The 24,128-nt window shown below is 46.2% G+C and overlaps 1 protein-coding gene across 6 annotated transcripts in view; it reads left to right on the top strand.

The window, feature by feature from the left end:
* The window catches only part of LARGE1 (LARGE xylosyl- and glucuronyltransferase 1), a 611,943-nt gene that overhangs the window by 576,107 nt on the left and 11,708 nt on the right, over positions 1-24,128 (top strand). For 4 of the 6 annotated variants that reach the window (XM_086401201.1, XM_086401202.1, XM_086401206.1 and 1 more), the window contains one exon: positions 4,289-4,567. The exons of the other annotated variants lie outside the window; for them this stretch is intronic. In XM_086401201.1, coding sequence (XP_086257327.1) covers positions 4,289-4,567 — 279 coding nt within the window. The remainder of the gene's footprint in view (positions 1-4,288; positions 4,568-24,128) is intronic. 6 annotated transcript variants of the gene reach the window in all.

Raw genomic sequence — 24,128 nt, 5'->3', positions numbered from 1 at the left:
CCAGGGCGATCTTTAAATACATACAGCAGGTCACATCATTAGAACTCTCTGATTCATTCTTATCACCTTAAGAATAGTCTTAGAGCTGCCCACCAAGACCTTGATGTCCCTGTATGACCTGATCCCTGACCATCCCCGAACACCTCTCTCCTTCTGCCCCTTGCTTGTCCATCTGCCATCCATGCTGGTCGTGTTGCTTCTTACTTGAGAACACACTAAACTCTGTATCCCAAGGGCTCCTCCCTCTTGGAAAACTTTTTTCCCAGGCTTTCTCAAGATTAAGACCAGTCTTTCTCCTTGTCCAGGGCTCACACTGACTTTTCCACTTGCCCCCACCCTTACTCTTCATCCCATTTCCTCTTCTGTGGCCCCTCTAGCCCTCAGTTCACTCTAATCTTATCTTGGTCTGCTTATTGTCTTCTCTCTCGGAACTGCATTTGAAAACCTTGTTTTTCTCATTCATTCTGGGGCCCAGCACAATACCTGCATGTTGTAGATGCTCAGTAGATATTTGCTGGAGGTGTGTGTATTTGAAAGGCAGGAATCACAGGTGTCAAGTACCGAGTGTGGACGTGTGCTGTCACTTCAGTCGTGTCCGACTCTTTGCAACCCTGTAGCAAAGAGTAGCCCACCAGGCTCCTCTGTCCATGGAATTCTCAAGGCAAGAAGACTGGAGTGGGTTGCCATGCCCTCCTCCAGGGGATCTTCCCGACCCAAGGATCGAACCCACATCTCCTGCAGCTCCCCCGTTGCAGGTGAATTCTTTACCACTAAGCCACCAGGGAAGCCCCCATGTACCGAGTGCCTGCTGCATATCCAGCTCTGTGACAGACACTTGATGGTCATGACTAAGGCTGTTCACAGGGCAGTGGTCACAAGGTTCCTGGGGCTCTGGGCAAGCCCCACCAAACAACCACTTTTCAAGTCCCCTGTTTGTGTCATTTGTTAATGTCCCATTGACCAAAGCATGTCCCATGGCCAGCCCAGAATCAGTGAGGGGGGAGGGTAATATCAAAGCATGTAGATAGAGGGGAAGAGTTTATAGCCAATTTGTCATTGACTAAGGTATTATTGTCCCCTATATGCATGTGCGGAAATGGAAGCACGAACAACTACAGTCACTTGCCCAGAGATACTGACACAGGTCAGAGTTCAGACCTAGTTCTGCCTGAGCCCAGAACCCTCAGTTACCCTCTGGACCCCTCAGCCTGCCTTGCTCAGGGTACCAGATGGGAGTCATCTGCCTTGTAGGGAGCGGGTTCCCCATTCCAGCAGAGGCTGAGTGGCCACCTGCCTGGCTGCTTGGAATGACTGACATTCTAGAATTCCTTCCAAGCCCAGTCTTCTAGATTTTGGACTCTGCCATCTCCCTGCCTGCTCCCTGACACCTCCACAGACTGTCTGGGGCTCCCTTCCTCAGTAGGACCCCCTTGGGGAAGCCCTGCCTCTTTCAGACATCTGAAAGCGGAAGGCCTCCCAGACATCTCTAGGCATTCCTGAGCCTTTGCCCTCCTCTTCCCAGCTCTGACAGGGCGGGGAGAGCAGGGGACAGAGCATCAGGACGGGTCCTGGTGTCAGCATTTCCTCTCCGACACTGTGTGCTCTTCAGCAAGTTAAGACCCTCCCTGAGGCTGAGCCCTTTCATCATCATGATGGTGTAATCAGACTGAAAATCTCAGAGATTCTTTCTAAATGGATGATACTGCACTTGCAGAATTAATCTTTGTCTCTTGAAACCCTCTCCATTGGTCCAGGTCCTTGATATGCCAGATCCTTATCTTCCTACCTAAGAAAGACTCAGCACAAAACTCGGTCTCAACAAGAACTACACAGGGATAGACCTTAGGGAACAAGTGTGTTTGAGGGGAAAACAACCAGGAGAAGAATGAAGAGGATGGGGGACCTCTGACCCCAAGAGAGACCAAGGAGGAAGAGGAGGAGGAGGGAATAAAGGGAAGCTGATGCCAAGCTTAGACCAGTTTCCTGTTTGGGGAGACAGGTGATGGGGACATCTTTCTCAGCCAAACCCAGTTCATGTTGAATAGTGGTCTGGATCCCGGGCGCTGGAGTCAGACCTGGCTGTGTGGATCCAGCCTGTCTACCTTGTGACTTGAAAGAAGTCACTTCACCTCCTGGAGCATCCTCCCCTGTAACACAGTGATGAGAATCTGCACTGTGTTTAGAGCATTACTGTGAGTCTTAAAAGTGCTACCAGCCCAAATGTGGCTGGCATGCCATAAACAACAGGTATGTGGTAGAGATTTATTGTATCATGATCACATTCTCTCCATTATCATTATGATGAACCTCGGTTTGTCTGTCTGCCTGCTGCTCAGATCCCGGCAGAGAGCTTTGTTTTAAGGGACAAGAGAGATCGGAGCTGGTGGCAGAGAGACAGGAAGTGGTCGTGGCACCACTCGTTTTCACTCACTGAGGTTTTTTGGAACCTCTGGCGCTGTTTCCTGTAGAGTCCACGTGGATGTGACGTTTGTCACATTACCAGCACCTTTCTCCCGAAAACACTAAGTATTTTGTGTCTCTGTCCTCACTCTAAAATCTTTGCTGAGGGGGGAAGATGAGCTGGATTAGGCAGGGCTTGCTCCCTGCTTAGAAAACTCCTCAGACACAGAGTCCAAAAGCAGGTCAGTGGGAGAGTCCACAGCCAAAGCTGTCCTCCCTTCACACTCAGTCATGCCTCCTGCCTCCCATCCCCTCCAGCAGTTCTGACATACACATGGATGAGAAATTATCCTTGCCCTTTACTCCCCAAATTTCAAAGGCTTTGTATAAACAGCTCTCTCATCCAATTGCAGAGTCCTTCCATTTTGCAGACAGAGACCGAGATGCAAGTGGGATCATTCAAAATCCCAGGTTCTTAGAGCCCAGAAGAAACCAGGGGCCTTGTAGCAGAGGCTGAACACAAATTTCAGTGAAATCAAGCATTGTGGAGAATATAGTGCCTCTTTCAAAACTGGCTGTGGTCAATTTGATTAACAAGTGCTATAAAGTATGAGAAATGGAGGGCATTTTACCCCGATGAATACCTTAATCCTCCTTAGTGAAAGAGGAAGCAAATCCAGGCAATACCAATTCACAGAATTACTGAAACTGAAAGTCCATCAGGAAAACCATTGACACAAGATAGGTGTGCCCATTTTCTTTTGTTTAGAAGCATGGAATCTATTTCCTGGTAATTGTCCAAATAAAGTGAGCATTCTGATTCTGTACCTCTTGCTGGGTAGGGGGAAAAAAAATTGAAATAGGCTTTTGCTGTTTTTTAACCATAGATTTTATGTAGTAGACACTTCTAATGCTTCTGGGGGAAAAAATATTTTTTTTTCTAGATCTCTCTCCAAACATTTTTGCAGAACCCTCTTGGTTGGGAGCACCTTTTGTTTTTTATCTGTGCTCCATTCCCCTCCCCTCCCCCCTCTTCCCACCCCACCACTCTCCATGGCCCAGTGTCTCCCAGGTAGCCTTCCAAAATTGCAAGGTACCCTGGAGCTGTAAGGGCTCTGAAAAATGAAGACAGCATCACCCCAGGCTCACTTTTGTTTCCAGCATTCACGTATTTGGGGTTTTTTCCTTCCCTTTGCCAGTGTTTTCTTTTCACTGTCTTCAAAGTCCTGTCCAGATACCTGTCCACACAGTCCAAGCTCAAGAACTAAAGCTGACTGGACGCCTGGAGCCTCAATTCCTTCATCAGGAGAATGGGGGAAATGACAGATGGGGGCACAGGGTTTGGGAAGTGTCTAGTGCATAGTAATGAGTCAGTAATTGTGGTTATTATTATTATTATTTTTACAGCTTGTTTTCATGCTGCTTGTAACTCATGGCCTCCCTTTGGCTAAGCCTCCTATCCCGGTCCCTGCTTCAGGAGAGTAGTAGCACTGCTGTCTACCTTTGCTGACCGAGACGGGGAGGTGGGGGAGTTTTAAGCTGGAAAGCGATCTTTACATCATTTCATGTACATTTCCCCACCCACTGTTGAAAAGAGGAGCCTGAAAAGGCTTATAGTGAAATGTGACTCCATGTCAGCTGTCTGGTTGTAAACATTCAAAGGCTAGAAGCAAAAAGGTGAGTGTTTTGTGCCCATTTTATAGATAAAGGAACTGAGGTTTGGTGATTGGCCCCCATCACATAGTGTTTAACTAATGCTTAGCGCAGGGGTTTGGATTTGGCGCCAGTCCCAGGCTGGCGGACGATGCGCAGATGCACAGATAATGGTTGGTTACGCGGGTGCGTCCCGCGCATGCGCAGGTGCGTCAGGTGGCCTTTCTCCTCGCAGGCTCCAGATGCTGGAGGCCATCTGCAAGCACTGGGAGGGGCCCGTCAGCCTGGCACTCTACCTGTCGGACGCGGAGGCCCAGCAGTTCCTCCGCTACGCACAGGGCTCCGAGGTGCTCATGGGCCGCCACAACGTGGCCTACCACATCGTGTACAAGGAGGGCCAGTTCTACCCTGTGAACCTGCTGCGCAACGTGGCCATGAAGCACGTGGGCACGCCCTACATGTTCCTGTCCGACATCGACTTCCTGCCCATGTACGGACTCTATGAGTACCTCAGGTGAGGACGCGCGGAGTGCGGGCTCCAACGCCCCTCTGAATGGGGCGGCTGGAACACAGAAGGGGATGGGAACTACCTAAATCCACCCAGGGATACGGCCTCTGACTGCCTGCCTATTGGCTTGAAATCCCAGGTTACCTCATGAAATGTTCGAGGCAGAGCTTGGTCTAGGAAGCATCTCTTGTCTCCCAGTCTAATGCTCTGTCTATAGCTTTCATGAAAACATCCCTCTTCTAATTTTGGATCAGACAGCCTTCATCTAAGCATTCTAGTAAGATCACTGCCTATTCTGTAAAACAAATCAAAGTGGTAGTGATGGCTAACATGTATTGAAGTGCTTGCTGAGTGCCTGGCACAGTTCTGAATGCCTGACAAGTGGGATTTCATTCCCTCCCCTTGCAATCCTTGCCACAGGTACCATTATTAATCTTTGTTTTCCCAGTGGGAGACTGAGGGACTGAGATGGTATGTGGGGCTGCATACCTACCAAAGTGGGAGCTGAGGGCAGCTGGCCTGACCCCGGGGTCATGTACTGATCATTGCTGCTGCCTTGGTAGCTGTGACTGCCTTCCAGCCCTCCCAACATGGAGTGCAGGTGTCCAGCAGCTGGAGAAAGCTCTTGGCTTGTGAGAGGCATAGATGGCTGTGTGGGGAGTGGCATTTGTTACGGAATAACAAACCATCTGAAGTGGAAGGGACTGTAGAATCCACCTAGCCTGAAAGTCCCTAAGCAAGCAAACTGAAGTCACAACATATAACTGGTCAAAGTTTGTTTTAACCCTTTATCCCTGTTGTATGTCAGCATGAGTTACCTCTGTTCTTGAATGCCTTCCTGATCCAGGTACCATGAGGGGTGGTTTGCATATATTGTCCTGCTAGATCCATACATCAAGTTTAAAAGACAGATATGGTTACACTCTCCCTGTTATCGTGGTGAACAGGGAGGCTCAGGAAGTCAAGGTAACCTGCTCAGGTACACGTGGGCTGCTTCAGGATTTGAACCAACATCTTTCAGACCCCAGCTCTACAACCTGCCCACTTCATACTTGTCTGGCTGCTCTGTGGCTTATGACTGTGCCTAACGGAGCAGGATCAGAATTCTTTCTCGCCTGGACTCTGGCCCTCCCCACTTCCCTCCTTCATGTGTACCTGTCTGTCTCTCAGTCTTACAGTCTTAAAAGAACTCTCCCAAGAGTCTTTAAACCTTTGGTCCTGAAGCCAGAGTATGTGTTTGATGTGAGCACATCCGTTCCCCACCCCCCAACCCCCACCCTGCTCTCGAGAGCAGGGGAAGGCAGCCGGTGTTCTCTGTCCACTTTCTGAATTGAGTTTCCATCCAGGCGTATCTTGGGATATTTCTCCCCTCTGAGCAGGTGGAGTCCCTTCCAGCCTGTCTTGGTTAAGAATCACAGATGAGTGACCTCAAGGCAACACCCCTCAGTCAGGCAGGGTGGGAGGTGTCTTCCCAGAACATGTGGGCAGTGGCACTGAGCACCATGAACCCACGACCCTGCAGGGGCTTCAGGAATGGAGCTGTCCTCTGGTTCCCGCTGGGCCTTGGGATCTCTGTGGGTGGAGTGAGGGCGCCCCCGCGTGGCAAGACCATGCTTTCAGCCCCTGATTCTTGTGAATCCTGAGACCTCAGCTGCTTGCAGGTTGGTGACAGACTCTGGGTGCATTGGGTAGGGTTTCCAAGCAAACAGGTGGTGGTGGGGAAATCTGAGCTCCACCTGCCAGAGAGAGGCTTCGGGACTGGGCCACAGCCCACCCTGCACCCTCTGAGGCTCTTGTTCAGGAGCACCTGTGGAGACTGCCTTCCAGCTAGTTGAAAGGTAAACTGGCCCCATCTTAAAAGTCTGGTCTCTGCTCTCCCATCCAAAGACTGTTTTATTATTTTGCCTCATGGTCCTCGTCATTTGAAAAACATTACACGTGAACAGACTGTTCAGAATGTGTTTTATCTTCCTGTGTTTTATTGATCAAAGATGTCAATCATTGCTAATCATGACCTTACCCAATGTGATATAACTGGTATTGCCCATTAATTAGCACTTTCTTACTGCAGAGCAACTTGAAGTTTCTGCTGGCCTGTAGCCACATCAGAGGAACATGTGTGGCTTCCCGTGTGCATTTTGAAATATTGCAAATTGCCCCTAAAAGCCCATTCCTTTCTTCACAGGCCAAGACCCTGAGCCGAGAATAACTGCTCCTATCCAGTGCTTTTTAATTATTTTTAATTGGAGAATAATTGCTTTACAATGTTGTGTTGGTTTCTGCCATACAGTAACATGAAGCAGCCTTAAGTATTCATGTCTCCTCCCTCTTGAACCTTCTCCCCACCCCATCCCGCCACTCTAGGTTGTCACAGAGCACAGCATTAATTTCCCTGTGTTATACAGCAGCTTCCCACTAGCTATCTGTTTTACATGATAATGTATATATTTCAATGCTACTTTCTCAATTTGTCCCACCCTCTCTTTCCCCCACTGTGTCTGCATGTCTGTTCTCTGTATCTGTATTCCTGCCCTGCAGATAGGTTTATCAGTACCATTTTCCTAGATTCCATATATATGTATTAATATATGATATTTGTTTTTCTCTTTCTGACTTACTTCACTCTAACAGGCTCTGGGTTTATCCACCTCACTGGAACTGACTCAAATGTGTCCCTTTTTATGGCTGAGTAATATTCTGTTGTATATAGGTACCACAACTTCTTTATCCGTTCATCTGTCAATTCGTCCAGCCTCTTTTAGTGCACATGTGAAGAGAGACCAGAGAAGCGAAGTGACTTCCCATCTAGGGTGAAAAGATAGTGGGACTTCCTTGACTTTTCTTCTCCTCCATCCAGAGTCTCCATTCGTTGAATAACCATGACAAGGTACCTTAGGGCCCCCATATTTGTGACCCACACAGATAGGATCTGTGAATCCCATAGCTTTAGACCAACAGGAATGATGGTTGATTAAAGACAGACTCTTTAGGTACCCTGATGGGTGTGTCCTGTCCCAGGGTTGTCAGCTGACCTGGGGTGGAGGCAGTATAGGACGGATGTCCTACTGAGTTCGACCTAAATGGAGGCTTAAAGAATGAGCTGGAGTTCACCAGGGGAGGGGTGATGTTCCAGGTGGAGAGAGAGAGAGATCCATTCTGGAGAGGCAGGGTGGTTAGAGCCCTGATGGGGAGAACAGCAAGAGCTGATGTGGCCAGAAATGTAAGCCAGGGTGGGTCCTGCAGGACTTCTCAAAATATGCTAAGGAGTTTATGAGCAGGGGTGGAGGGACAATGGAAAAACACTGAGAGCATGGCATGACTAGATGTCCATTTAAGGAAGATCATTTTCATTGCATCAGGAAAGGATCATAGTCAGGGCAAGAGAAGATAAGTTAAGGGACGACTGCATTCATTCTGGTGAGAGATGAAGGCCAGCAAAGGGATCAGAAGTAGCAGCAGAGACAGGTAGATGGACCAGAGAGCAGTTCTGCAGCTGAAATCAAGAACTGTCTGCAAAGGTGGCTGGACTTTAGAAGGCAAGACAGGGAACCTCTTTCAAATGTTGCCACCCAAGACTTCCTCTGCAAAAGTCTGTACCTGGAAGTCCTGCCTGCTTTGGTCTCTTTCTCGTACTGGCCCCCTCTTGATCTGCTGTGCCTGTGTCCTTGGGCTAAGCAGGATGTCATTGAATTTGAGTGTTACAGTGGATGAGGCCTGCACGGTGACCCTGGCTCCAGCTTGCGCCCTGTGCCATAAGTAACTGTGTGACTTGCAACAGTTCAGTTTTTTTCAGCCTGTTTCCTCATTGTGAAATGAAGAAACAGGCATATCAGGAGTTGCAAATACAGATGCCCGCTGGGGCCAGGACCTTGGCCTAAAGGAACCAAGGGTGGTGAGCATGATTCATTGCTAGGGAGACAGGAGTCCCCATCTCAGGCAGCTGCCATCTGTGCACTCCGATGTGGAATTCACTGGTGAGGGTAGAGGTCAGGCATAAGGTCTTTATATTTTGCAAGAGGAATGAGAAATCTGGATTTTCATGTTTTAATTTCTAGCATTGACAACTAATTTAAAAAAAAAAAACTGAAACACTCTTGAGTCAGACCAAACATGTCTTCAGGATGAATAGAACCTTCTTACCCCCAAAGACCACCAGTTTGTGACCTCTGACCTTTTAAAAAAATTTTATTGAAGCATAGTTGATTTACATTGTTGTGCTAGTTTCTGCTGTGCAGCAAAATGATTCAGTTATATTTCTTTTTTAGGGTCTTTTCTCATATAGTTTATTACAGTATATTGGGCAGAGTGCCGGTCATCTACCTTAGACATAGTAGTGTACATGTGTTCAACCCAGGCTCCTGATTTACACCTCCCCACCCATATCTCCCCTTCAGTAACCATAAGTTTGTTTTCAATATAAGTCTGCTTCTGTTTTGTAAATAAGTTCATCTGTATCTTTTTTAAAAATTAGATTCCACATATGACTGATATATATTTGTCTTTCTCTTTCTGACTTGCTTCACTTACTATGTAATCTCTAGGTCAAGCCATGTTGCTGCAAATGGCATTATTTCATCCTTTTTACAGCTGAGTAATACTCCATTGTATATATGTGTGTACCACATCTTCTTTATCCATTCCTCTCTTGATGGACACTTAGGTTGTTCCCATGTCTTGGCTGCTGTTAATAGTGCCGCTGTGAGCATAGGCGTGTGTGTATCCTTTAGGATCATGTTTTTTCCAGATGTATGCCCCAGAGTGGGATTCTGGATCATATGGTAAGTCTACTCTAAGGGTTTTAAGGAGCCTCCATACTGTTCTCCATTAGTAGTTGTACCAATTTACATTCCCACCAGCAGTGTAGGAGGGCTCCCTTTTCTCCACACACTCTCCAGCATTTATTGTTTGTAGACTTTTTGATAATGGCTGTTCTGACCATTGTGAGGTGATACCTGATGGTAGCTTTGATTTGCACTTCTCTGGTAATTAATGATGTTGAACATCTTTTCCTGTTCTTTTTTGGCCATCTTTATGTCTTCTTTGGAGAATGTCTTTAGATCTACCCTTTTTTTTTTTTTTTTTTTATTCCATTGGGGTTTTGTTTTGTTTTTTACATAGAGTTGCATGAGCTATTTGTAAATTTTGGTGATTAATCCCTTGTCAGTGTGACCTCTGATCTTGATCATCCCTAGGAATTAAAATTTTGAGAAATGGTAAGGAATATGATTGTATCAGAATAAGTCCCAAATCAGCACGCAGTCCTTTTCATGTGAAGATAACCATATTGACTTGCCGTAGGCTTAAGGAAAATTTTTTCCAGTGAGCGGGATAGACTTGTTCCTGATCCAAACACTAGAAGTGGATATGTTCGTGACCAGCATTATATAGCATTGGTTTGGGATGAGGTTCAGGGCACAGTTTGCCATGGCAGCTGTGAGCCCCAACAACACCCCCAAAGATTGACTTCTTCAACGTGGATATCCAACAAAATACTCTACCCAAGCCTTGTTAAAACATTACTGCTAAAAATGATGATAGTTGCCACTTACTGAACCCTTACCAGCTACCAGCATCCCTGCCAGCTGCTTTGTATAAATTTCCTCTACTCTTCAACACTTCTTTATGAGGTAAGTGTTATAACGGGTGACCAAAATGATGCCCAGGGAGGTTAACTCTTACTGTCCAGGAGAAAGGTAGATAGCCCTACACTAGGCTGCTCGGTAAATGGAAGCAGCTATATTTCCCCTTGAAACTCAGTATACCAGAGCAGTCTGATTGGCAGTCTTTTGATCAGACCCCCAAATACTTACCCATATCACCTTTTTTGGGGGGAGGGGCGTTATTTGATTACCAAAAAAAGGTCAGCATCCTAGCTCTCCAGCAGTTGCTTAGTAACCAGCTAACATTACAGCAAAAACAAACAGATCAATTGGGAAATAATGAAATGGGCTCTATGCATAGACATAGCTGCAGAGTTTCACTGAAATCTCTCTCCCACCCCCTCCACCTGTTTCTTCTAAAAATCGAGCATGGAGATGTGTGGCTTTCACTCCTGATTTCAGAAATGTCAAGTGAAATTCCGCAGGCATGGTGGAAGTCATGCAGACCTGCCTTGGAACCCAGGTTCTGCTGTGCTCATCAAGGATGTGCCTTGGGGCTGCTTGTTTCATCTCCCCAATCCCGTTTCCTCAGTTAGTAAAGGGGCTAATAATAGCTTTGTGGGGGCTCTAGTAGGCGTTCAACAGGAGTTAATTGTCTGTGTTTTGGCCCATTGTCAGCACACGGAACTGAATGTCTCTGCCAGGCCCCCACCCAGAACCCCCACTCTTGCAAACTCTGCTGCCTTCAGTACAGCCTGGCAACTTAGTGTAACGATCTCGTTTTTTGAGAAATGAGAAACTATGTACTCATACCCATTCACTCTTAAAACTATTGAGTGAGCACCTGCTGTACACTCGGCGGCAGGCAGCACTGTGGCTGTGCTGTCCCTGGAGTCACTCAGACCTGCATTTCGACATTGAGCACATTCTACCCTACATTCACTGAACCTTCCGAAAGGTACCTAACCTCTCAAGCTTTCTATGAGTGGGGACCATAAGATTTCTTCACACTTAAGGTTCTGGGAGGATTAAGTGGAGTAATAGTTGGGAAGCACATGGCTGAAATGTTCTACACTGCACAGGTGTGGTGGTGCATCTGCATGACCAGGCCCTGTTCTAGGCACTCGGGCTGTCGCAGTGCATGGGACAGGCCAGGTTCCTATCCATACAGGGGCTGCGCTCTAGAGGGCGCTCCAGCTGTGGGCACTGCCACTACTCTTAGCAACACAGGTACAGAGATACATATACAGGAGCTGAGACCCACAAGAAGATGACCCAGTGTGGGTGAGTACGGCGGCCTTGAAAGTAGTTCAGGCATGAAGGACTAGTTGGTAAACAGGCATGGAATGTCTTGGCATGTTTGAGGAATGTTGCAGAATGGCCGGAGCTCGGACAGCTCCATCAGCTGGCACTTCCCACGTCCATAAGACTGGGGCAGGTTTCTCACCTCTTTCCCTCACCCAGCAGAATCCTCATCTTTGTTCAGTGCTTGTAGCTTTAAACCTCTCTGCTGTGCTTTTTTTTTGCCAGTGTTGCCTTGCTCCCTAGGGAACAGACCTGCCCCATTGGTCGAGACTATGTATCCTGGCTGTACAGGAGTGACAAATTCCGCTTTTATTGTGTCCTCTGCAGGGTGGTGTCTCACCATCCTCCCCCATCACAAGTCCCCTGGCCCGTGATGGCTGCTCTGTCAGCACCGGTTGAATGAGGGTAGACAGGTGAACAAGGGGCCAGGAACAGGTGGTACCACACGAGGCCAACTGGCTACTTGATGAGGGACACGACCAGGTGGCGTTTCCTTGTGTTCGTCATTGTTTCTGCAACAGGGAACATTTGTTGAGCACGTAGTATAGGCCAAGCACCGTGGCAAGCACGTCTGCATGTGTTTTGTCATTTAACCTCATCACAGTTCATTTAACAGATGAAGACACCTGGGGGATATCACACACCCACAGGCACAGCACTACTAAGAAGAAAACTCACTTAGCCTGGGTTAATCCAAAGGCATTCTGTGCTTAACCTGCTTTTTTTTTTTTTTTAATTGAAATATAGTTTATTTACAATGTTGTGTTAATTTCTGTTCTATGGCAGTGATTCAGCTATACATATATATACAGTATGTATCCTCTTCAGTTTTGGTTTATCGTAGGATATTGTATATAGCTCCCTGTGCTTACAGTAGGGCCGTGTTGTTTATCCATTCTATGTATTAATATAATAATTTGCATCTGCTAATGCCAAACTCCCACTCCATCCCTCCCCAGCCCCTTGACAACCACAACTCTGTTTTCTATGTCTGTGAGATTGTCTTGCAATAAATTCATCTGTGGCATATTTTAGATTCCACATATAAGTGATGAAAATGTTAGCTGCTCAGTCGTGTCTGACACTTTACAACCCCGTGGACTGTAGCCTGCCAGACTCCTCTAATCCATGGAATTCTCCGGGCAGTCTTCCCAACCCTCGGATCGAACCCAGGTCTCCTGCATTGCAGGCAGATTCCTTGCCGTGTGAGCCACTAGGGAAGCCCGATGTAAGTGATACCATATGGTATTTGTCTTTCTCTTGCTGGCTTACTTATATGATAATCTCTAGGTCCATCCGTGTTGCTGTAAACGGCATTATTTCATTTTTAATGGCTAATATTCCATTGTCTATATCACATCTTCTTCATCCACTCATCTGTCGGTGGACATTTAGGTTGTTTCCATGTCTTGGCTGCAGTTAACATAGGGTTGCCTGTACCCTTTTTGAGTTTTGTCTGGATATATGCCCAGGAGTAGGATTGTCAGATCATGTGGCAAGTCTGTTTTTAGTATTTTTGAGGAGCCTCTATACCTTTTTCCATAATGGCTGCATCCACTTACATTCCCACCAACAGTGTAGGAGAGTTCCCTTTTCTCCACACCTTCTCCAGCATTTATGGTCTGTAGACTTTGATGATGGCCATTCTGACTGGTGTGAAGTGATACCCATTATAGTTTTGATTTGCATTTCTCTAATAATTAGAAATATTGAGCATCTTTCCATGGCCTGTTGGCCATCTGTATGTCTTCTTTGGAGAAATGTCTGATGAGTATTTCTGTCCACTTTTTGATTGGATTGTTTGCATATTTTGGAAATTAAGCTCTTGTAGGTTGTATTGTTTACAAATGCTTTCTCTCCATAGTTGTTTTTTAGTTTTGCTTTTGCTTTCCTTTACTGTTGTGCTTAACCTGTTTGTGGGTCCAAATGCCTGATGGGCCCATCTCTGCCATCATCGTGACAGCCGTGATCACCCTCAGCTTGTAGTTATCAAGTGCCTTCTATGCATTGAAGAAATGTCTCTGCTTCTACATGAGATGACCCATTTAATCTGTAGAGAACTCCCCTGACCAGGTCCTGATACTAGCTCCAGCTCAGAGAGGATAAAACAGTGGCACAAAGATGTAAGTTGCTGGAGAGTAAGAGCAGGTGAGTGTCCATGTAGGGCCTGAATCTGCACAGGCTGCCCTCCAAACTTTGAAGCTCTTGACAGCCCCCCCACTGACCTCTGGCTCACAGCTAACCCAGGACAGCACACAGAAAGCACCCTTGTTCCTTCAGCCATAATTGCTAACAGGTAGGAATGAATAAGGATGTTGAGCCGGACATGAGACGCTGACTAGAGTCCCTGGCAGAGATCTGGGTGCAAGCAACAGTAGCTTTTCTTTCTTTTCTGCCCCTCCCTCCCTGATATAACTTCACCTGGATATGTTAACACCGCCAATTCAGAAACCGCCCAGTCTTGCTGCCCCCCATCCCAGCCTTCAGAGGGCTCTGCCATCTCTGTCTGTGTTCCTGATGTGCCTTACAGCTCCATTCCCTGTAGTCAGTCTTGCCTCCCTCATTTGCAAGCCCTTGCTGTTGTCCCCACATTCCTCCTGGAAGCCTGTCTACTGGGAATTTATTTCCTAGGCAACTGGAATAGAATCTGAGGAAAACCATATTACCTGGCTGCCCGAGCAGGGGTGTGAAGCAAGGCCTGGGGCGGGCTGTGCCCAGGTCAGCCTCCATAGTTATCACACTGATGAGCAGCACACCCAGCCCAGAGGTAGGCTGCTAAGTTCTACCTGAGAAGTGTTATTCAGATGATCTCTCGTTGCTCTAGTGGAGGCCAGGCTTCTTTCGGGTCCTCTTGAAGCTAGGCAGTGTGAGGGGTGTGGGGCAGCTGGAGACAGGGGGGCTTCTCAGAGCTACACACACGCTTTTCTGTGGCCATGTTAACCCTGCTGCTTCTCACCATCTGCCAGCTTGCTCACTGGTTCGTTTGCACTGTACCCACACAGTTCCAGGAATAAGCAGAAATCAGAGAAGTACGGGGGCATTTCAGACACATGTCTCAGCCTCCTCTTCAAGTAGGGATCACCCCAGCTGTGCCCATCAACTCCTCGTGAGCCTCCCAGGAGGATATGAGGGTGCAAGCAATCCCTGCAGACTGAGGGATATACAGGCACCCTCCATGCACCAGGAGTTGTGCTAGGTGCTTGACAAATCTGATTGTTTTTATCACAAACATTACCATTTTTTAAACGCAGAAGATAAACTTGATCAAAAGCCCCATGTGGCAGAACTACAATTGCCATCCAGCCCTGTCCTGTCCAAGGGCCTTCTTCACAGTACTATCTGTTCTGTCATGTAAGATAACCGCAGATTGATTCCTTCATCCCCTGCATATTTATTTAATGCCTGCTGTGTGCCTGGCATGGTGCTGGAGCAAGAAACATAACCATGAGCAAGGCTCATCCCTGACCTCAACCGTAGCAGAGCTGATGGGTACATGAGCAGGCAGTCCTGTGTGTGACTAACGCTGCCACCACCTACCGTCCCTGGTGAGCAAAAAAGTCCAGGATGATGCTCAACATTGCTACTTATTAGAAAAATGCATATCAAAGCTACAGTGAGGTATCACCTCACACAAGTCAAAATGGACATCATCAAAAGTCTACAAACAATGCTGGAAATGATGGAGAGAAAATGGAACCCTCTTACATTGTTGGTAGGAATGTAAGTTGGTACAACCATTATGGAGAACAGTATGGGGGTTCCTTGAAAAACTAGAAATAGAATTCTCATATGATCCGTCAATCCCAGTCCTGGGCGTATATCCAGAGAAAACCGTAATTTGAGAAGGTACATGTACCCCAGTGTTCATGTTGGCACTATTTACAATATCCAAGGCATGGAAGCAACCTAAATGTCCATCAACAGAGGAATGGATAAAGATGTGGTACAAATATACAGTAGAATTCTACTCAGCCATTATAAGGAATGAACTACCATTTGCAGCAACATATCTGAAAACTAAAAATGCTACAAATGAACTTATTTACAATATACAAATAGGCTGAGACTTCAAAAACAAACTTATGATTACCAAAGGTAGGGAGGGATACATTAGGAGTTTAGGATTAACATACACACACTTGTTGTTTAGTTCTAAATTGTGTCCAGCTCTTTTTGTGACCCCATGGACTATAGCCCACACTGCTCCTCTGTCCCTAGGATTTCCCAGGCAAGAATACTGGAGTGGGTTGCCATTTCCTTCTCCAGGGGATCTTCCCAACCCAGGGATCAAACCAGAGTCTTCTGCACTGGCAGGAAAATAAGAAAATCCATAAGGACCTACTGTATAGCACAGGGAACTCAGTATTCTATGAAAATCTATATAGGAAAAGAACCTGAAAAAGAATGGATATTTGTGTAATGGAACCACTCTGCCATACACCTGAAACTAACAACACTGTAAATCAGCTATACTGCAATATGAATTTAAGTCCAGAATGAACTAGTCCATAGAAGATGTAGCTCCCCATCAAGCAGGACACATCAAGACCAACAGAGGTGGTCAGGGGAGGTACAGGGAAGCAAGTTCCTCTAATTGGCTGCTCACAAAGCCTTGAGAGAGTGATGCTGTTCTGGTTTTGGAAGCGGAGGCACACTCCAGCACACATTTCTTTCCCTCCTCCTGTTCCTCTTACTATATAACTTTCCTGTGAGTGAGTCCTGGGAACTTGTATAAGCATCGCTTAGATTCCTTACAACTCAGGTTTCATTAAAAAGCAGGCTCTCTGACATTTGATATCCAAATGTGGGTATCCAAGCTCTGAGAGCTGAGGTCTCGTTCTCTCCTGGCAGCCTGACAGCAGACCCTGTACCTTCAGCCCCATGGTTCCCAGCAGTTTGTCACTTGTCAGCATCAGCCTCAGCCATTCATTGCACCAACACAAGGAAATCACCACAGCCACTTCTGTTAATGGAGTAGAAGCTTTCATGACCAGAGAGTGAGGATTTTCACCCCTACCCAGGGAGTAGGGGCAGCAAGAGCTGTCCAGATGACAACGAGCATCAAGAGGGCTCATGCACAAAGCAGTGAGAGTGGGGGAGAGAGTGGGAGACGGTGTTCTCAAGCTAAGGGCAGAGGGATTGGTCTTCAGCACCAAGTGCAAAGGAAAGGCAAAAATGAGAATGGCAAAATCTGTTGGATTTGACAGTGAGGGGCCATTTCTGACCTTGGCCTGATCCAAGGAGTCAAAAGCAGACTGTAGTAGAGAAACTCGTGGGTGGTACAGAAAAGAAAAATCACCAGTGTAGGAAGCTCAGTAAGCCAGGAGGTCTGTGCACGCCTCTGTATCTCCAAATGCTGCCTGCATCCTGGCCTCTGCTCAGTTAGCTGCTACAAGGTGGGATCCCCCCGTGGGGATGCCGTGTAAGGAGCATCAGCATGCAGGCTCCAGCCTCCTGCCATCTCCCTCCATCCCTTTCCTAACCTCTCCCACCAGCTGCCTTGATCCATGAACTCCCACGAGGCTCATTGCTCTAGCTGCCAAGTCACCGCATTAACAGACCTGGTCCATACAGATCCTGTGATTGTTGATCTTTCCAGGTTATTTCTACACTGGTGTAGCCTTGATTCATACAGTACTGATTTCAGCATCTTCATCCTTTGTTAATGATGGTGGTGACCACTAGCTGTGCTTTAAGGCAAATTACTTAGCCTCTCTGAGACTGAATGTTCTCTTCAGTAAACTCGGAACACTAGTACATATGTCACAGGTTGCAGTGATTCAAGGAGTAATGTTGATATAAAGTGCCCAGCACAGGGATTGATACTGAATACATTGAAGAAATACAGGTAATTCTGATAACTGTGTATTCACCACCTACAATATATCAGGCACATTATAAGAAATTCAGTTCCCCTGGGTCCTTTATGCCTCCTTATTTCCAAACTTTGCAGATACCTTGAACCCCCTTCTCCTCCTGACTGGCTGACTCCTGCTTCTTAGAACACAGCTTAATCAATGGCATTTTTCACAGAATTAGAACAAAAAAAATCTTAAAATTTATATGGAAACACAAATGACCCCAAATAGCCAAATGAAGCTAGAGGAATCAGACTCCCAGATTCAGGCTATACAACGAAGCTACAGTATTCAAGACAGTATGGTAGTGACCTAAAAACAGAAATACAGATCAAGAAAAGGATAGTGAGCCCAGAAATAAATCCACACGCTTATGGTCAATAATGCACAATGAAGAAGAGAGAGTCTCTTCAATAAGTGATGCTGGGAAAACTGGACAGCCACCTATAAAAGAATGAAATTAGAACATTCTCTAACACCATACACAAAAATAAACTCAAAATGAATCAAAGACCTAAATGTAAGGCCAGACACTATGAAACATAGGCAGAACACACTTTGACATAAATTGCAGCAGTATCTTTTTTAATCCACTTTCTAGAGTAACAAAAATGAAAATGAAAATAAATGGGACCTAATTAAACTTAAAAGCTTCTTCACAGCAAAGGAAACCATAAACAAAACCAAAAGACAACCCACAGAATGGCAGAAAATATTTGCAAACAAAGTAAGCTACAAAGGATTAATCTCCAAAATACACAAACAGCTCATGCAGCTCTGTGTCAGAAAAAAACAAGCCAATTGAAAAATGAGAAGAACTAAACAGACATTTCACCAAAGAAGACATACAGATGGCCAACAGGTACATTAAAAGATACTCAACTTCACTAATTACTGGAGAAATAAATGTAGTTTATTATCTATAAACGCCAATCAGGTATCACCTCAAACCCAAAATGGCCATCAGCAGAAAGTCTACGAACAATAAATGCTGGAGAGGGTATGGAGAAAAGGGAACCCTCCTACACTGTTAGTGGGAAGGTAAATTGTTACAACCACTATAGAGAACAGTATAGAGACTCCTTTAAAATCTAAAAATAGAATGACCATATGATCCAGGAATCCCACTCTGGGACATATATCTTGAGAAAACAGTAACTCATGAAAGATACGTGCACCCCAGTGTTCACTGAAGCACTATTCACAATAGCAGATGACTGGATGAAGATGTGGTGCATATACACATTGGAAGAGTACTCAGCTCTAAAAAGGAATGCAGCAGTGCCTTCTGCAGCAACGTGGATGGACCTAGAGATGATCGTACTAAGTGAAGTCAGTCAGAGACAAACATTACCAGTCATGTGTGGCGTCTAATGTTTTCAGAAAGAGATACAAATGAACTACTTACAGAACAGAAATAGACTTAAAATTATCGAAAACAAACCTGTGATTACCAAAGGGGAAAGGTGGTGGGGAGGGATAAATCAGGAGCTTGGAATGAACACACAGACACACTACTAGGTATTATTAATAATTGATAACCAACTCAATATTCCATGATACTCTATGTGAGAAAAAATGATGAAAAAATAATGAACATATGTATAATTGAATCACTTTGCTATACACCTGAAACTAACATTAAAAAATGACTATACTCCAATAAAATTACAATTTTTAACAATGCATCATCCTAACCCATCTGTACATCTTTGAAGGGTAGAGTTTGGTGCATTCATAGTTTTGCAACCATCACCATTATCCATCTCCAGAACTATTTGTACCTTCAGAACTGAAACTCTGTAACCAAACAGTAACTCCCCACTCCCTCTCCCTTCAGTTCAGTTCAGTCGCTCAGTCCTGTCCAACTCTTTACAACCCCATGAATTGCAGCACTCCAGGCCTCCTTGTCCATCACCAACTCCCAGAGTTCACTCAGACTCACGTCCATCAAGTCAGTGATGCCATCCAGCCATCTCATCCTCTGTCGTCCCCTTCTCTTGCCTCCAATCCCTCCCAGCATCAGAATCTTTGCCAATGAGTCAACTCTTCGCATGAGGTGGCCAAAGTACTGGAGTTTCAGCTTTAGCATCATTCCTTCCAAAGAAATCCCAGGGCTGATCTCCTTCAGAATGGACTGGTTGGATCTCCTTGCAATCCAAGGGACTCTCAAGAATCTTCTCCAACACCACAGTTCAAAAGCATCAATTCTTCGGCACTCAGCCTTCTTCACAGTCCAATTCTCACATCCATACATGACCACAGGAAAAACCATAGCCTTGACTAGACGAACCTTTGTTGGCAAAGTAATGTCTCTGCTTTTGAATATGCTATCTAGGTTGGTCATAACTTTCCTTCCAAGGAATAAGCATCTTTTAATTTCATGGCTGCAGTCACCATCGGCAGTGATTTTGGATCCCAAAAAAATAAAGCCTGTCATTGTTTCCACTGTTTCCCCATCTGTTTCCCATGAAGTGATGGGACAAGATGCCATGATCTTCGTTTTCTGAATGTTGAGCTTTAAGCCAACTTTTTCACTCTCCACTTTCACTTTCATCAAGAGGCTTTTGAGTTCCTCTTCACTTTCTGCCATAAGGGTGGTGTCATCTGCATATCTGAGTTTATTGATATTTCTCCTGGCAATCTTGATTCCAGCTTGTGCTTCTTCCAGCCCAGCGTTTCTCATGATGTACTCTGCATATAAGTTAAATAAGCAGGGTGACAATATACAGCCTTGACATACTCCTTTTCCTGTTTGGAACCAGTCTGTTGTTCCATGTCCAGTTCTGTTGCTTCCTGACCTGCCTACAAATTTCTCAAGAGGCAGGTCAGGTGGTCTGGTATTCCCATCTCTTTCAGAATTTTCCAGTTTATTGTGAACCACACAGTCAAAGGCTTTGGCATAGTCAATAAAGCAGAAATAGATGTTTTTCTGGAACTCTCTTGCTTTTTCCATGATCCAGTGGATGTTGGCAATTTGATCTCTGGTTCCTCTGCCTTTTCTAAAACCAGCTTGAACATCAGGAAGTTCATGGTTCACATATTGCTGATCTTTAATATAGTGATACTTTGTCTCTCTAGGAAAAAAAAAAAAAAAAAAGAACCCAGCTCAGTGATGAGAGATTCCACACCAGAGACCCTACATTTCTGTGTCCCTCACTCCCTGCTCTTTGGGTTGTCACGACAGAGATTATCATCAGTTTGCTCAGTTCTGGACTCTCTATCTTTTCCTGGCTTCATAAATATTCACTAATTAGTGAATATATTATCTTAGCTTTCTTAATAACCAAGCCTGTGAAGTAATTATTCTTACCAAGATAAGGAAACAAAAGCCCAGGGTTAAGAAAATTGCCTGTGATTACACAATTAGTGATACTGAGATAGAATCTGCATCATCCGATACAGAAGATGATGCTCTTTTTCTCACTGCTCAGTCTCTCTTCAAATTGGCATCCCCTGAGAGACACCCAGCCTTCACATGTGTTGAAGATCACTTTAGTTGGCTCCTCTTGAAACATCAGAATATCTGGCCATCTTATGTGGCAGCACCTATATTATGTCAAGGGCTTTGTGATTGATCTCCTGGGAGACACTACAGTCAACTCTCAGCAGCAGAGTGATTTTTTTAATACAGAAAACTGATCCTCTCACCTCTCAGCTCAGAGTTCTCCAGTGGCTTATCTCACTGAGTAAAACCCAAGATCTTTGTATGAGTTTCCTGTGGTTGCTGTAAGGATTCTGAGAAGGGTCAGGGTGTCTGCAGGGCTGTACAGTCTCTGGGGGCCCTAGAGGAAAAGCTGTTTTCTTGCTCCCTGGAGGCAAGACTTGTGTCCGCATCACTTCAGCCTCTGCTTCCGTCATCCCGCCTCCTTTTCTGACTCTCACGTGTGTATGTGCATTATTCGCTCAGTTGTGTCTGACTCTTTGTGACCCCATGGACTGTAGCCTGCCAGGCTCGTCTGTCCATGGGATTCTCCAGGCAAGAATACTGGAGTGGGTTGCCATTTCCTTCTCTTACCTCCCTCTTACAAGGATCCTCACTGTCACAATGAACCCACCTGAATAATCCAGGATAACCTTCGTATCTCAGCATGCTTAATCACATTTGCAGCATCGCTTTGCCCTGGAAGGTCACATATCTGCAGGTTCCTGGGATTAGGAGGTGGATGGCTTTGGGGGCAGGGGGTTCGTTTGCCCACCACACCTTTCAGTGGCCTGTGAACCCTGTATATCCTGCAGGAGCCTCTCCAGTCCCCTTTCTGGGTCCTCTCTCTGCTCCTTACTGTGCTTTTGTCAGGTGGGCCTTTGCACTGGCTGTTTCCTTAACCCAGAAAGCTCTTACCCCAGATCACCGTGCGGCGTGCTCCCTCACCTACTCCAGCCTTTTGTTTAAATATCCCCTTCTCTGTGAGGCCTGCCTGGACCACCTTATTTAAAATCACAACCCATTCCCCACCTCTGGCATTCCTAACATCCTCTCCCAGCGCCATTCTCTCTCAGCAGTTCTCACTTTCCAACATACCATACTGTTCACTCTTTGTTCTTCTCATCTGTCCCCTGACCACAAAATGTCAACTCCACGAGGGCAGGGATGTCTGCCTGTTCTGTTTACCAGTGTGGTCCAGGTGTTTGAGCAGCGCCTGGTACAGGGTGCAACGAGCCAGGAAATGAACCAATGACAGTGAAATGGGAAGATCCAGGATGGGTGCCAGGCTGTGGACAGGCCAGCATAAAAAGAGGACAGGTGCCCATGCTGATGAGCAGTGCACACCACAGCTTGTCATCTGCCAGGCACAGGCTGAGCACTCGATGCGCACCAGCTCAGTCCTCACCAGCACCCTCTGAGATCAACGTTGGGATCACCATCCCCATCTTACAGACAGAAACTGCAGGACAAAGAGGTTAAGTAGTCAGCTGGGATGCATACCTAAGCCCCCAGCCTCAGAGCCCTCATCTTTACTGCATCAGAACCCACAATGTATCCCTGTTTCTTATTTCTCTGAGACTTTCCCATCATCTCCTCGTGTCAGAAACCTGGGCTGTTTCCTGATGACAGAGGCCTGCCTCTAGGATGGAGGATGGAGTTATAAAGAGAAGGGCTGTGGGTGTGTCGGGGGGTGGGGAGTGGGTATACACGCAGTCAGCTACCAGGATCAGTCTTGCAGTTTGGTCATTTTAAGCACCGGGAAACCCATCTACCTACAGTAGAAAGTCTACCCTTTCGTGCTATTATTTGACTTAATGCTGAACCCCACGAAAGCCTACAGTCTCTACCCACCTCCACTCCCTCAACTGGAAACCTTGCTACTCTCACATTCCCTCCTCATCCCCACCAGCTTTAGCAAGTGGGAGCAAAACTGTCTGTGAACAGTTTGCATACTTGAGTAAACTAACACGAGAGGCTGAGGGGAAAAGACGCACAGGTGAGGAGACGGGACTTGGAAGACAGTGCTGGCTCACAGTCTCCTAGCAGGTCAGCTGGGCTAGGCTGGATGGGATGAATGGACTCTGTCAGGAACACTTGAATTGTTTGTGATGTGAAAGAGGACTCAGGGAGCTGGCTAGAGACTGAAATCAAATCAACTGTTTCCATAGACAGGCAGGCTGGCAAGCCAGAAAATGACCCTGGTTTAAGCAGTTGGTGGCCTTTACTGAGCCCTCTGTTCTCACCCTTTCACTTGCTCTGACCCACCGGGAAGCTGAACCTGAAGAGAGAACGCTAGCTCATTTGTTACTCAGTTATTCTAGAGTGTCTCTAGAGCGATGGTTTCACTTCATCCTCATAGCAGTTCCGATTGATAAGATCATGTCCATTTTACAGATGGGAAGGCTGTTACTACAAGGTCCCCAAGGTCACAGGAGGGTGACAAGCAAGACCTGAACCTGGTGCTGGCTGCTTCCAAGTCACTGTGTTTACTGGGCGCTCTGTTACACCAAAGATTCTGAATACTGCTGTAGATAACTAAGCTGCCTTTTAAGAGTTCTGCATGCCCGAAATATTCTAGTAGGCTTGTGAATATTTTTGAAGGGGTCGTGGACAAAGGCAAGTGGGCCAGTCAGGATTTTTCAGAGAAACAGAACCACAGGATGATTAGATGGCTGGATAGTGACCTTAAGGACCTGTGATGGTGGCAAGTCTGAAATTCATAGAGCAGACCAGCAGGCTGGAAACACAGGCAGGATTCCTGTGATACAGTTTGGGGGTAGAATTCCTTCTTTCCCAGTAAAGCTCAATTTTTGCTCTTAAGGCCTTCAACTGATTGGACGAGGCCCATCCACATTATCAAGGGTAAGGGTTTTTACTTGATCCTAAGTGTTAATCACATCCATGAGATACCTTCACAGCAACATCTGGCAGGTTATTTGATCAACCAGATGAGCACCACAGCCCAGCCTAACTGACACATAAACCATCAGGAGCGGCCACCATCAAGTGGTCAGTGCCTAGCGCATACCAGGCACTGCACCAAGCGTTTCTACATGCAACACGTACCTTTTCTCATCAGAATGTTTTACACGTGCGTGAACCCTGAGACTCAGAAGGGTCCAGGTGACTTGCCCAGAGGAGTGATGGAGTCCGGGCCAGAAACCAAGTTGCCTGGTTACTACCATACCAGACTGCCTTCCAAAATCTTCAGTTGAGGGCCTTCCCTCGGTGGTCCAGTGACTAGGACTCCATGCTCCCAGTGCAGGAGGTCCAGGTTTGATCCCTGGTCAGGGAACTAAATCCCACATGCTGCAACTAAAGATTCCACATGCCACGAGGAAACCACAGAGCCTGTGTGTGCCACAACTAAGACCCGG

Source organism: Bos grunniens, chromosome 5 (genome assembly GCF_055505025.1).
Source record: "Bos grunniens cultivar Pamir isolate PY7600 chromosome 5, Bosgru_T2T1.0, whole genome shotgun sequence".
NCBI classification, from domain to species: Eukaryota; Metazoa; Chordata; class Mammalia; order Artiodactyla; family Bovidae; genus Bos; species Bos grunniens.
Note: the sequence above shows the minus strand (reverse complement) of the source record. Positions and strands in the feature narration are given on the sequence as shown.